The sequence below is a fragment of the Pyrus communis genome, chromosome 9 (assembly GCF_963583255.1).
Source record: "Pyrus communis chromosome 9, drPyrComm1.1, whole genome shotgun sequence".
In the NCBI taxonomy this organism is placed as follows: domain Eukaryota; kingdom Viridiplantae; phylum Streptophyta; class Magnoliopsida; order Rosales; family Rosaceae; genus Pyrus; species Pyrus communis.
Genome location: NC_084811.1, coordinates 8,147,186 through 8,160,150, shown reverse-complemented (window position 1 = coordinate 8,160,150; position 12,965 = coordinate 8,147,186). Strand labels below are relative to the sequence as shown.

General features: G+C 38.2%; 2 protein-coding genes across 2 annotated transcripts; one reads left to right on the top strand and one right to left on the bottom strand.

The window, feature by feature from the left end:
* Positions 1–791: 791 nt before the first annotated feature.
* Positions 792–3,106, top strand: LOC137745648 (uncharacterized). Its single transcript, XM_068485637.1, has 6 exons — positions 792–1,091; positions 1,189–1,331; positions 1,453–1,503; positions 1,746–1,967; positions 2,098–2,200; positions 2,356–3,106. Exons 1-6 carry the CDS (start codon positions 1,006–1,008, stop codon positions 2,933–2,935), a joined length of 1,185 nt encoding a protein of 394 aa, XP_068341738.1. The 5' UTR covers positions 792–1,005; the 3' UTR covers positions 2,936–3,106.
* Positions 3,107–10,442: 7,336 nt separating this feature from the next.
* LOC137744324 (uncharacterized) lies at positions 10,443–10,793 on the bottom strand. The gene has a single exon (XM_068484163.1). The coding sequence runs from the start codon at positions 10,791–10,793 to the stop codon at positions 10,443–10,445; it is 351 nt and encodes a 116-aa protein (XP_068340264.1).
* Positions 10,794–12,965: the final 2,172 nt, after the last annotated feature.

Below are 12,965 nucleotides of genomic sequence, written 5' to 3'. Positions count from 1 at the left end.
AAATGATGCGATTGGAAGTGATAAGTTTTATTCTTGAGTAATTCATCTTCTGTCTCCAAGTTGGTCATAATTTTTTTCCTTCACCATACCTTGAAAATAGTATGTTATCTATTTCAATCCAATCTCCATACCAATACCTTGAAATAGTAGTTGTTTAGCACATTGTGGTAATATATTGTTTTTAATTATACGTTTATATCACACACAGCTTGATCAACATGTAAAACGATGTAAATTAATAATAATAACTCATTTGATTAATGAACGAAGAAAGCTACTATTTTATTACAATGATAATATTTAAACTGTTAAACAGTGTCTTGCAAACGTCAAATTTAATAATTACGCAAATTGTTAATCGTATTGCGTTGTGTTTGAAATTGCCATTGTAAACGCACACAACTGATGGAAGAAGAAGAAGAATTTAAAAAAAAAAAAAAAACATCTAGTATTTAACACATCTAGATTGTCATTAGGAATTTATAGCTTAAGTGAATATAAATACTTCGTGCACTTGACTTGAAGTCTTTGGTTCGATTTATTCTCTCCAATCCCACATCTGTAAAAATAAGAAGAAAAAATTAGGTTGAACACCATGTTCACAAGTGTAACGGAAAATAATTATGCCTGTACGCTATGTTGTGCACTGACTTCTCGCTCTTTATACTATTTAATCAATTAACTCTATCGTTTATAAAATAAATAAATAAATTCAATGGGCCTCAAAATTCCTTATCTTACTAGCAGCCCTCAAGGCGGCAAGGCCCAGCAACTCGTCTCTTCTTTTCAGTCGTAGAATATCTCAAAAATTCCAGAACGTTCTGGAGGTTTCAGGAACTTCAAGTCCGAGCGGTGCTGTATCCCCTCGACCCTTCATCCTATAAAACTCTCCCGCTCCTTGAAACCGTTTCGTTCATAGTTTCTCGTTCGTTCATTTATCAGCAGAGAAGAGAAAGCCAGAGATTTTTTTTAAGGTTTTGGGTTTTTGTTTCCGACGAAGCAACAATGGCGGACGGCGGACCCAACTGGGAAGGACTGCTCAAATGGAGCCTCGCTCACTCCGATGGCACTCCCCCCAATCGCAATTTGAGGTAATTAGCTCTCCCTCGCCCCTAAGTTCCATAAATTAATCAATTATTTCGAGTTAGTTGAGATTACATTGACTGATTTGTGCTTTGTGTTTGATAGCGAGGAGGAACGGAAGTGGTTTATGGAAGCGATGCAGTCGCAGAGTATCGATGTTGTAAAGAGGATGAAGGAGATATCGCTTGTAATGCAGACTCCTGAGGACGTCTTGGAAGCTCAGGGAGTTACTTCTGCTGACATAGAAGGTATTTTCCTCCCCATTTTGTTGAATTTGATTAGTAAAGTTTTCATTTTTCGTTCTTTTTCTGATGAGTTTTCGACAAATTTATTAACTTTATGGTGGTAACTCTTTTGGGTTTGTGGCAGATTTGTTGGATGAGTTGCAGGAGCATGTTGAGTCCATTGACATGGCCAATGGTAACATTTCTTACCCCTTTCTTGTACTAGATTTTTTTTCATTTTAATTCGAGCGATATTCTAATCTAATCTAAACAACGTGAGAATTTGAAATTGGGGCAGAGGTGGCCCACTGAACTAGACTTTGTTATCGTATATTTTCGGTGTCTCTTTTTTTATTCATATTAAGGTCTTGTACTAGCATAATGGTAGTTGAAATTTGTAATCTGGCATGTCTCATTGGATGTATGTATGTGTTTTAGATCTTCACTCCGTTGGCGGTTTGGTCCCTCTTCTTGGTCACCTGAAGAATTCCCATGCTAATATCCGTGCAAAGGCTGCAGAAGTTGTGACCACTATTGTCCAGAACAACCCCAAGAGCCAGCAATTGGTTATGGAAGCGAATGGCTTAGAATATCTGTTTACTAATCTAGCATCTGACCCTGATGTCACGGTTCGAACCAAAGCCCTTGGAGCAATTTCCTGTAAGTACTGCTTTTGGTGTTATGACGAACTGTGCTGTTTAGTCATGCAAGTTCTTGTGTTTTAGTTTTGCGCGTCTTCTGAAAGGATATTGATGTATAGCTTTTGCTTTGCAAATTAATTACTCTGCAGCTTTAATCCGGCACAACAAACCCGGTATCACTGCATTTCGTCTGGCAAATGGTTATGCAGCCTTGAGAGATGCTTTGGCTTCTGACAACGTGAGATTCCAGAGGTAATGGTGTGTTACAAGGATTTAGTTATATCTTCATTTCGTTTCACTTGTATTAAATTGTATATTTGGAAATCTTCTGTTGTTTATGACTTCATTTTTCCCTCATTTAGTATCTAAAATATTGAAATTTCTTGTGAAAATCAATCATTTTTCAGGAAAGCTCTGAACTTGATTCAGTTGCTACTGCACGAGAATAGTTCTGATTGCAACGTAGCAACGGAGCTAGGATTTCCACGCATAATGTTGCACCTTGCCTCTAGCGAAGATCTAGAAGTACGAGAAGCTGCACTTCGGGGCCTTCTTGTGCTCGCCCAAGACAAAACTGATGGGGCCAATAGTAGGTTAGCTGATGAAGATGAGAAGTTGAAGCAACTTCTTCAAGAACGAATTAAAGGTATAAGTTCGATGTCTCCTGAAGATCTAGGGGCAGCTAAAGAAGAGAGGCAGCTGGTGGACTCACTCTGGAATGCCTGCTTCAACGAGCCATCTTCTCTTCGTGAGAAGGGGCTTCTTGTTCTCCCTGGGGAAGATGGACCGCCACCTGATGTTGCAAGCAAGCTTTTTGAACCTCGTCTTAGAGCTTTTTCTCCAAATCCCGCTGATACAAAACCTGCTGCTGAGACGAAAGAAGCTCCTCCTTTGCTGCTAGGATTAGGTCCTCCAGCCGAGGCTGCAAACGCTCAAGGTAGTTCTGGTAACAGAGATGATACGAATGGTAGCTCACAGTCGAATTAATGACGTAGCCATTGCTGTTTATGTTGCCTGTGTTTAGCTCAGTGAACTTGTTTTAGTGTATCATACTGTTTTGTTGTAATTTCGTTTATTCCCCCTCACCCCAAAACTTGTATTTCTACTTGGATTCACAGGAATTTTTGCTTGCATAATTATTACAATTTGATCGTAAAATTGTTTGGCTTACAAATTGCAGTTTCACATGTACGCACAAGATTTTGCCTTTTCTCTCTGATTTATCTTACATTTCCTCCTGTGTTGGATTTTTAGTTAGCGGGCAAGAAAGATGGCCGGTGTCCTGAAGATTTGGCTATGGGTTTTAACAATGTCAAAATTTATCGTACTTTCAATCTTTGCTATTTCTGTGTGTCCCTTCCCCTTGTAATCCCCAATCAAGGAAGTGATTAGATAATCGCCATATTTGTTATTTACAAACGATAACGACAGTGAGATAATTGTTAGATGTTAAAGGAAGAGAGATCGGTGGGTTTCGAACTGCGCATCAGGGTACATAAATCATTGCTATGTACCACAGATAATCACCATATTTGACTTTCTTGTACGTGCCCACTATTTGATCTAGGTTCAACTTCCGCATCAAATTGCGAATAAATAAACGATGCATGAGAGATCCTCGCCCTGTTTCGTTTGCTACCGCTCTATACATGTTCAACACTCTTGTACTTCCCATTACTCCATATCTGCCATAACAGTAACAACCGTATTCTACCCCGGTAACATGAGTTAACATCTCCCACATTCACAACGAAAGCATTCGGAATTTGACGGTCACACTAATTAACGTGCTTAGTCATTTATTTTCTTGTCACGCTACATTTTTTTTGTGTACCTAAAGTTCAGACGGATTACCTTCAATTATCCGTTGAGGACGAAGAATTAGTTTGCTCACACATTGGCCACACTAGCTTCCATAATCAGTAGACGGTATTGATATTCGGCCAATAAGTCAACGAATCGGATTGACATCAATGTGAAGAAGAGTCATGCGAGAACTAATCAAGCAAAATAGTAGTCATGTCCATAAGGAAAAAAGAGCGTCAACGCTTCTAACGTCTAGAGGAACTAAGTAGGAAGGCCGGAACGGAACTAGAGGAATTACTTTGTTGTGCGCGCATATGCTTATAGGGGCAGATTCGTGATACCATTTTTTTTACACAACTTTTGACATACGTTTTGTAAGATCTTCTACTTAGTAATGTATTTCAATAATCCGAACCGTCTATGTTCTAAAACATCATTAATAGATTATCCTTGCAAAAAATTAGACAAATCCAAAATCATTAACATATTCATTTGTAGTGAAAGAAATGGACAGACATGGCACATAGTTTCTTTTCATTATTTTATAAATACTGCTTACTTAGCACATATTTGTACTATTTCTCTAATAAAGACGGAACGTGTGGCGATGGGTCTAGTACAAAACCGAAACCCAAAAGTAAATGCGGGGCAGACTTGCAGCTCGTGGGGAGTCTAGGAATGTGGTACTAATATATCCACGAAAAATGCTAATGAAAGGATTTATGGAGTATATTAAAAAAAATCTAAATATTTGATTGGAACAAATTTAGAATGAATTGTAATTCAGTTAGTAGGGTTATTTTCTTTCACCTTAATATAAAGGTATTTGTATAAATTAAATTTATTAATCATGATTGGGGCTCATTTGACAAATACTTTGAAACACTGAAAGCGTTTTTAAATAAAATATTTTTGAAACGTTGTTCTTTAAGAAAGGTGCTTACCACCCAGTAAGGGTGGTGAGCAAATTCACACTCATATTGCATGTTTTATTGTTGAGTTGATTAGTGGAATTAGGTATCAATCAACAGAGGTAACGTTTGTTAATTAGGAAAACTAATGAAAAGACGTCAAAATTTTGAATTTTAGTCAAACTCTATCTGATAACTTTATTTAATGATAAAGACAAAACAAACAAAAAAAAAAACAAACAAAAAAAATCCAACCAAAAGCGAGTGCAAGGTGCATGCCAACCCGTGTTCAGTCTAAGAAATAGTGATAATACCTGTATTCAGTTTTTAGAAATAGTCAATGTTCATTTTAAGAACTAGTGTAGTACTTGTGTTAAGTTTCAAAAATAATATGTGTTCAGTTTAATAAATAATAAGGGAGAAAAGAGAGTGTGTGTGACGAATGCGCAGGGTCTAGCGCGTTAGTTTTTTTAATTATATTGAACGTTTGTCATTTCATTAAAATTTAAGTCATTTTACTTAAAGTTTAAACCATTTTCATTAAATAAAGTTATTAGATAATTTTTTTTTTCTTAATAAAAAATTTGGAGAAGCTATTTTCATTAAAGCTCCTTCTAGAATTTTAAATAAATTAAAAGAATTATTGTAGTCTATTTTATCTGACAAGGGGAAGGGGGCCGGCGGCAAGGGTAAAGAGAGAAGAGATATGTTTGTAGAATCATAGTGGAATTGTGTATTGAGGATATTTTATCCCCCCTATGTAGTGCCTTTATTTATAGTAGTAAAATGAGAGAAAAATCATTCATCCCCAAGGAATACAAGTCTATATAGGAAATAATAACTAGAATCAAATCTAACCTAGGATTTATATAATCACACTTAAACTAGGAAAGTACACAATATTCCCCTTTGAGTCTCTAAATACTTAAGGTAGATCCAACATCATGCAGAAGTTGAGGAAAGTCGACTTGTCGGCACTGATTCTAAGGAACAACGCTTATTCTCAATAAGGTAGGAACTTGCATAAAGTAGTAAGTCTCACTAAAAAACCCTAAGGCTATGGCAAAAACCCGAGTAGGGACAAAATCCATAGTCTAAGGAAAGATGCATGAGAAATTCAAAAAGAAACGTCTATGAGACGTCATCAGGGATATGATCAACCCAAGGTGGGTACCTCGTTAAAACCTAGTTAGGTAGCAAAAACTCATTGGGAAAAATTCTCCTAATCGTAGGGAAAAAGAGTACATTAAGATCAAACAAGTATTCTTCAAGATACTTCCCTTGAGTTTGACACAGTTCTAAAGATAAATAGCAATGTTACAACTCAGAAAGTTTACACATACCAATTCCTTGAACAAGCTTCTGAAACGTCGTCTTTGGTAGTGATTTGGTGAAGAGGTTGGCCAAATTGTCTTCTGAACAAATTTGTGTGACTTTAATCTTTTGATGCTCTTGTTGTTGATATGAAAAAAAAAGAACTTCAGCACAATGTGCTTGGAGTTGTCTCCTTTGATGTAACCCTTCTTGAGCTGTTCGATGCATGTTGCGTTGTCTTCAAAGATCGTCATAGGGACATCTACGGTGGGGTAGAGATCGCAAGAACTTCGAATATGGCCTACAACTGCTCTCAACCAAAAGCATTCCCGAGTTGCTTCATGTAAGGCGAGAATTTCCGCATGGTTAGACGAAGTGGCAACTAAGGTCTATTTAGTTGACCTCCAAGAGATTGCGATGCCTCCAACGGTAAAGGCATAACCCGTTTGAGTTGTGCGGATTATATAAGTATCCTGCGTCGGCATAACTATCAAGGTGAGAATTAACTCGAGAAGCAGAGGGTGCGGCATCACTCAAGGATTTGTAGGGATAAAACAAGCCCAAACTCGTAATACCTTTAAGGTAACGGAAGATGTCTTTCACCCCAGTCCAGTGTCTACGTGTTGGTGCATTACTGTATCTTGCCAAAAGATTAACAGCGAAGGAGATGTCGAGTCTAGTGCATTGAGCTAAGTACAATCAAGCGCCTGTTACACTTAGATAAGGAACTTCAGGCTCCAAAATCTCTTCATTATCCTTATTTGGACGGAAGGGATCTCGTTTTGCATCTAGTGATCGAATGACCATATGAGTACTCGAAGGCTTCGCTTTATCCTCGTTAAAGTGGCGTAACATATTCTGGGTATAGTTCATTTGATGTACTAGGATTCCATCTGAACGATGCTCTATCTAGAGATCGAGACAGTATCGAGTCTTACCTAGATCTTTTATTTCAAATTCCGACTTTAAGTACGCGGAAATTCTTACGAGCTCTTCAGGAGTTTCGATAAAGTTCATGTCATCGACATATACTACAACTATTGCAAAACCAGAATGTGACTTCTCAATGAACACACAAGGGCATAGTTCATTATTTACATATCCTTGACTAGTCAAATACTCACTATGACGGTTATACCACAATTTTCCGGATTGCTTCAAACCGTAAAGTGAACGCCTTAGCCAAATTGAGACCATGTTACGGTGTTTGGAAATATTTGATCCAGTCAATGTAAGTCCTTTGGGAATTTTCATATAGATTTTTGTATCAAGATCCCCATAGAGATACGCAGTTAATACGTCTATTAGCTGCATAGTCAGTTTTTCAGAAACTACCAAACTGATAAGGTAGTGAAAAGTAATCATATCCATAACGGGTGAATAAGTTTCGTTATAGTCAATCCTAAGGCATTGTGAGAAACCTTGCGCAACAAGATGAGCTTTGTAACGCACAATTTTGTTTTTCTCATTACGCTTCCGAACGAAAACCCACTTATAGCCAACGGGCTTCACATGTAGAGGAGTACGAGTTACAGGTCTAAACACCTTACGTTTCATAAGCAAATCGAGTTCGACTTGGATTGCTTGTTTCCAGTTTGACCAATCGGTTCTACGTCGACATTCATCCACGGAATAAGGTTCAATGTCATTGTTCAACATGATCTCAGTAGCTATTGCACATGCCAATGCATCGTCGACGATCATCTCATTTCTACACCACACATTATTTAAGCTAACATGATATATTGAAATCTCACGATTCTCGGGAGGAGGATTTGTCTCTTCAATGACATTTCCGTAATCTATATTTCCTCATGAGTTGGATAGAATGAGTAAGCGACAGTCAGATTCACGGTAGGCTTTTCAGAAGCTTGTGTTGTGGGTTTCCTTTTCCAGGGGTGTGAATCCTTTGAACCAAGAGGTCTGCCACGTTTTTGTGTAGGGGCAGATGATTGGCTAGACACTAATGTACGTGGATCACCAAGATTGGCATCCCAAGCCTCCAGGAGGGAAGTCCATCGTACACCTGGTACATCTATCTTTGCAAGCGCATTCGCAGCTGGAATAAGTGATCTTGTCATGCGTATTAGATCAGTGAAAGCATTTGGCATGCTTTGAGATATGCTCTGAAGATCTAATATGCACTGGACTTCAGTTTTAGACTGAGCGGTATGGGGATCTAAATGAGACAAAGTGAGAGTCATCCACGATAATTCGCGTCATTCTTTAGGAACGTTAACGTTCTTATCTCCCCCTAACAATAGGGGGACCGTCTCACAGAAGTCAAGCGGTAAATAGATCACCTATCAAAGGTTCTAAGTAACAAATAATTGAAGGAGAATCATATCCGACATAGATTCCCATCATTTGCTGAGGCCCTATTTTTGTACGTAAGGACGGCGAAATTGGCCTATAGATTGCAAAATAAAAAACACGTAGATGCGATATGTCGGGTTCGTATCTAGTAACCAATTAAAGGGCGTTATATGGTTGGGTCGCAACAGGCCTCAGGGGGACCAACATGGCTGCGTGCAATATTGCATGGCCCTAAGCAGCGATCGGGAGCTTGGTACGTATGACCAACGATCGAACAATCATTTGTAAGCGCTTAATGAATGCCTCTGCCAAGCCGTTCTGGGTGTGAAAATGGGGTATTGGATGTTTAACTTCAACCCCAACCAACATGCAATAGTCATCAAAAGTTTTAGATGTGAATTCTCCAGCATTATCCAATTGAATAAATTTGATCGGATAATCAGGATGGTGAGCCATGAGCTTGATAATCTGAGCCAACAGTTTGGAGAATGCAACGTTCCTTGTGGACAACAAGCACACATGTGATCAATGTGTGGAAGTGTCAACCAAAATCATAAAATATCTAAACGATCCGCATGAAGGGTGAATCGGTCCATAAATGTCCCCCTGAATCTATTGTAGAAAAAATGGGAGGATTCGAACGAATCTTGTCATAAGAAGGCTTAGTAATAAACTTTCCCATAGAAAATGTTTGACATGCGATTCCTTGAATCGAACCTAAACTTCGGGTTAGTGGATGCCCGTGTGTGATTTGAGGATATGACGCATCGTTATTCGTCCAAGATGTCCCAAACGATCATGCCAAAGTGTAATTTTGTGCGCGATCCTAAATGTAGGGCCGGCCATATAGTGGCATTTTATGGGGTGTATGGTCGTAGTATACAGACCACTCAAGATACGCTCCATCTTATCTAGAATACGCTTCTGGCCATATTCGTAGGAAGTTATGCACAAAAGTTCAACTCCGTTTTCTACGTGGGTTTTAGCGTGGTAATTTTTATCTCTAATGTCCTTAAAGCTTAACAACGTTCTTTCGGAACGTGGAGAATAAAGAGCCTCATCAATGGTCAAGATTGTACCATTGGACAATATTATACGTGCCTTACCGTATCATTCAATCAGGTTGGATGGGCTTGAGAGGATTGTCAGAGGTACATTCTTAGGTATGAAGTTAGTGAAATATATGTGTTCGCGTAAAATAGTGTGTGTGGTTGCACTATCTGCCAAACAACTAACTTCCCCACTAGTCATACTTAGAATGAAAAATTAATTTGATTCGGTCACATGCATAAAAGTTCTAAAAAAAAAATATCCATTCAAAATAATTTTAAGTGTTCAAGGACAGAAATTAATTAAGAACTTAATATCCAAAAAACAAATCACCAACAAATAATCCAAATATAAAGGAAAATTATTCAAAATTTAACCAAAAAACAAGGGGAGGGTTAGGCCACTACCGTGGAATTTGACCCCATGGTCTTATTTCATCTAAAAAATAAGTCTATGTCTAAGATTTTAATCTTCCATAGGTGTGATAGCCTCCTGAAAGTCAGAAACCTCAATCTTTGTACTTTCCGGATTGTACACTTGCACAAAGTTTGATCCAAACTTCTTATGATAAGAATGATATTCAACTACAACCTTCTGAGGAGCTCGACAAACACGAGACAAATGGTCCTTTGAACCACAGCGATAACACATGTCTACATCCATGGTTTCAGGTGTTTTGCCCTTATTCTTAAAGTTTGGGGCATTGGGAGCGAGATTTGGGTGCTTCTGGGCTTTGTTTCCTCCCTTGGATGGGCCTTGACTCTGTTGACCTTGGTGGGATGGCCTTTGGCTGCTTTTGGTGTTTTGGGCGTTGGTTTGTGTTAAAGTGTGTTTCAGGCACAACAGTCGCTTTAGTAGGTCGAGCTTGATGATTCTTCATCAACAGTTCGTTATACTTTTCAACGAGAAGTAAAACAGAGATCAAATCTGAGTTCTTAGTGAACTTCTGAGCTCTATATTGTTGCTGCAGGACAATATTAGTAGCAAATAAGGTCAAATAGGTATTCTTCAGAAGTGAGCAAATAAGCTTGATCCACTTCAGTCAAAGTTTCATTACAAAACTTAAGAAGTGAGCAGATTCGACTAACTTTAGAATTTTATTCATTCACAGATTTAAAGTCTTGGAAACGCAAATGCTGCCATTCATATCTTGCTTCAGGCAAGAAGAAGTCATTTTGGTGATCAAAACGATTAACCAAAGCGACCCATAGTGCTTGTGGATCCTCTTCAGAAAGATATTCAGTTTGCAAGGCGTCCTGGATATGTCTTCGAATGAAGATTATAGCGGTGGCTTTCTCAACTTTGCCAACAGGGTTGTCCATCTCATCTTCAATGGCGGGATGCAAATTCTTTGCAATGAGGTGGAGTTTCACATCTTGGACCCACTTGAGATAGTTCCTTCTAGAGACCTCCAAAGCAGCGAAGTTGAGTTTGTTCAAATTCGACATGTTCCTATCACAAAATAAAGGACAAGATGTGATTAGTGCAATGGAGAAAAAAAAAATCAATCCATTCATGTAGGAGTAGAACATTGATGTTCTAATAGACATGTATTGGCTAATATTCGAATGAAAAAGCTTCGGGTTTTCATGGGTGATGTTTTTAAGTGAAAAACTTCAAGTTTCAAACAAGGCATGTTTATAGAAACTTCAAGTTTCGAAATAATTATGAACTTCAGATTCATATGTTCATGCAGGCAAATGTAAATATATACACATAAATATGCAACGAGAAAATATGCAAATAGAAGTTCAGGTCTAAAATTGTAATTTAATTAATTATTTGGACTTCGGGCCAAATTTAAAGTATGGGTGAAAAAATATAAAACCCATTGGGCCTAAAAATAATTAGGCAATTAAACTCGGGGCCCAAAATAAGGCCTAAGCCCACGGGTGGGCTAAATAAATAGGTGTCATGCATCATATGCCGAAAGCTGGGCGAGTTTGGTCTCAGGTGGGTTGCAGGCCCAAAGGGAGAGAGGGAAAATGGGCCAAGCTAAAGCATTGGGCCGCTTCAGGAGAGCCTAAATATTTTTTTTATTTTTATTTTTATGTGGGTTATTTCAAGCAAGCCTTAAAGAAGAGGAACTCTTTTTCCTTTTTTTTTTTTCACGGGCCGGTCAAACGGTTTTGGGCGAATACAGGTGAGCCCAAAAAAAAGGAAAAAAGAAAGAAGGCTGAGTAACAAATCCTAAATAGGGCTCGGGTTAGGTCCAAAGACCCCTAGCCACAGCTGGGTGCGTTCGCTGGGGAAGAAGGCTGGCGCTGTCGCTTCAGGCAGCCGTGGTTTGGGACAGTGATGCTTGGGGCGAGTCCGTGGGTCAAGGGAGACCACAAATATGAACAGAGATTTGAAAAATCTCGACGTTCTACCAAAACCCTAGAAATACGAATTGAAAAATTAGAAAAATTTCGATAAGATTCGAGAGAATCTCGGTCAATCAGTGTCAGGGACGAACTGCAGGTCGTCAAAACACAATGATCTGTGGGTGAGGATTGGCTGCAGGCCAACCTGCAACGGTGGAGGTGCCGTGGAAGGCGTTGGTGTTTTTGGGTGGGGACTTGTGGCTCGGCTTGGCCACCCAAGCTACAAGCTTGGTTCAATGGCTCGAAGTCATGGGTTCAAAGAACCCAATCCATGTTTCCAATTTCTCTTTTTTTTTTCTTTGTTTGTTTCCCTTTTTTTTTTTTTTTTTTTTTTTTTTTTTTTTTTTGTTGTTGTTGAATTCAATTCAATTTTATGCATATTCAATTCAATAATATAATGCATGTACATATATTTGATGCAATTCATGGCAAATATCAAATTCATATAATTCAACAATTATGAGTATAATGCATACACAATTTATGTAGAATCTAAAATTCGAAAAACATAAAGTTGGGTCATGCATTATGATGAATGTTCATGCTTTCAGGGCTACAACAATATCGAGATAAAAACTGTTGTTTTGAAAAAACCTGATTGCGTGATGATATGGATGAACTGGTTTGATGCAGAAAAATCTTCAACGTTAGATTCCCAAGCGCAGCAGTAGGAGCATGCTGATAACGTATTGTAGCCTTATCTGACAAGGGGAAGGGGGCCAGCGGCAAGGGCGGAGAGAGAGAAGAGATGTGTTTGTAAACTCGTAGGGGAATTGTGTATTGAGGATATGTTATCCCCCTATGTAGTGCCTTTATTTATAGTAGTAAAAGGACAGAAGAAATCCCTCATCCCTAAGGAATACAAGTTCATATAGGAAAGAATAACTAGAATCAAATCAAATCTAGGATTTACACAATTACACTTAAACTAGAAAAGTTCACAGCAAGAATTAATTATTTTTTATATTATTCACATGACAACATATTATAGATTCACTAACATAATTATAAACAAAATCCTAAGGAAAAGACGACATTGATATGCGAAGGTCGAAGACTCAAAGTCATGGACCACATTCATCAATTTTCATTGTTAGAAACCATTTGGGATACAAACGTTTTACTAATTTTCTCGTAATTTATTTGTTTTTTTTGAACACGTGACGCATAACATAAACATACTCTTCTTACTCATATATACCAGAATCAAATCACAAAACCAACACCAAACTAGAAGTTATTAATAACAAGCAG

What these genes read in the sequence shown, in the direction of transcription:
- LOC137744324 (XM_068484163.1), bottom strand. Translation starts at nt 10,793, where the DNA reads ATGTCGAATTTGAACAAACTCAACTTCGCTGCTTTGGAGGTCTCTAGA.
- LOC137745648 (XM_068485637.1), top strand. Translation starts at nt 1,006, where the DNA reads ATGGCGGACGGCGGACCCAACTGGGAAGGACTGCTCAAATGGAGCCTC. An exon ending in CCCCCCAATCGCAATTTGAG is followed by an intron (nt 1,092 to 1,188) that starts GTAATTAGCTCT and finishes TGTGTTTGATAG; the next exon opens with CGAGGAGGAACGGAAGTGGT. An exon ending in GACAACGTGAGATTCCAGAG is followed by an intron (nt 2,201 to 2,355) that starts GTAATGGTGTGT and finishes ATCATTTTTCAG; the next exon opens with GAAAGCTCTGAACTTGATTC.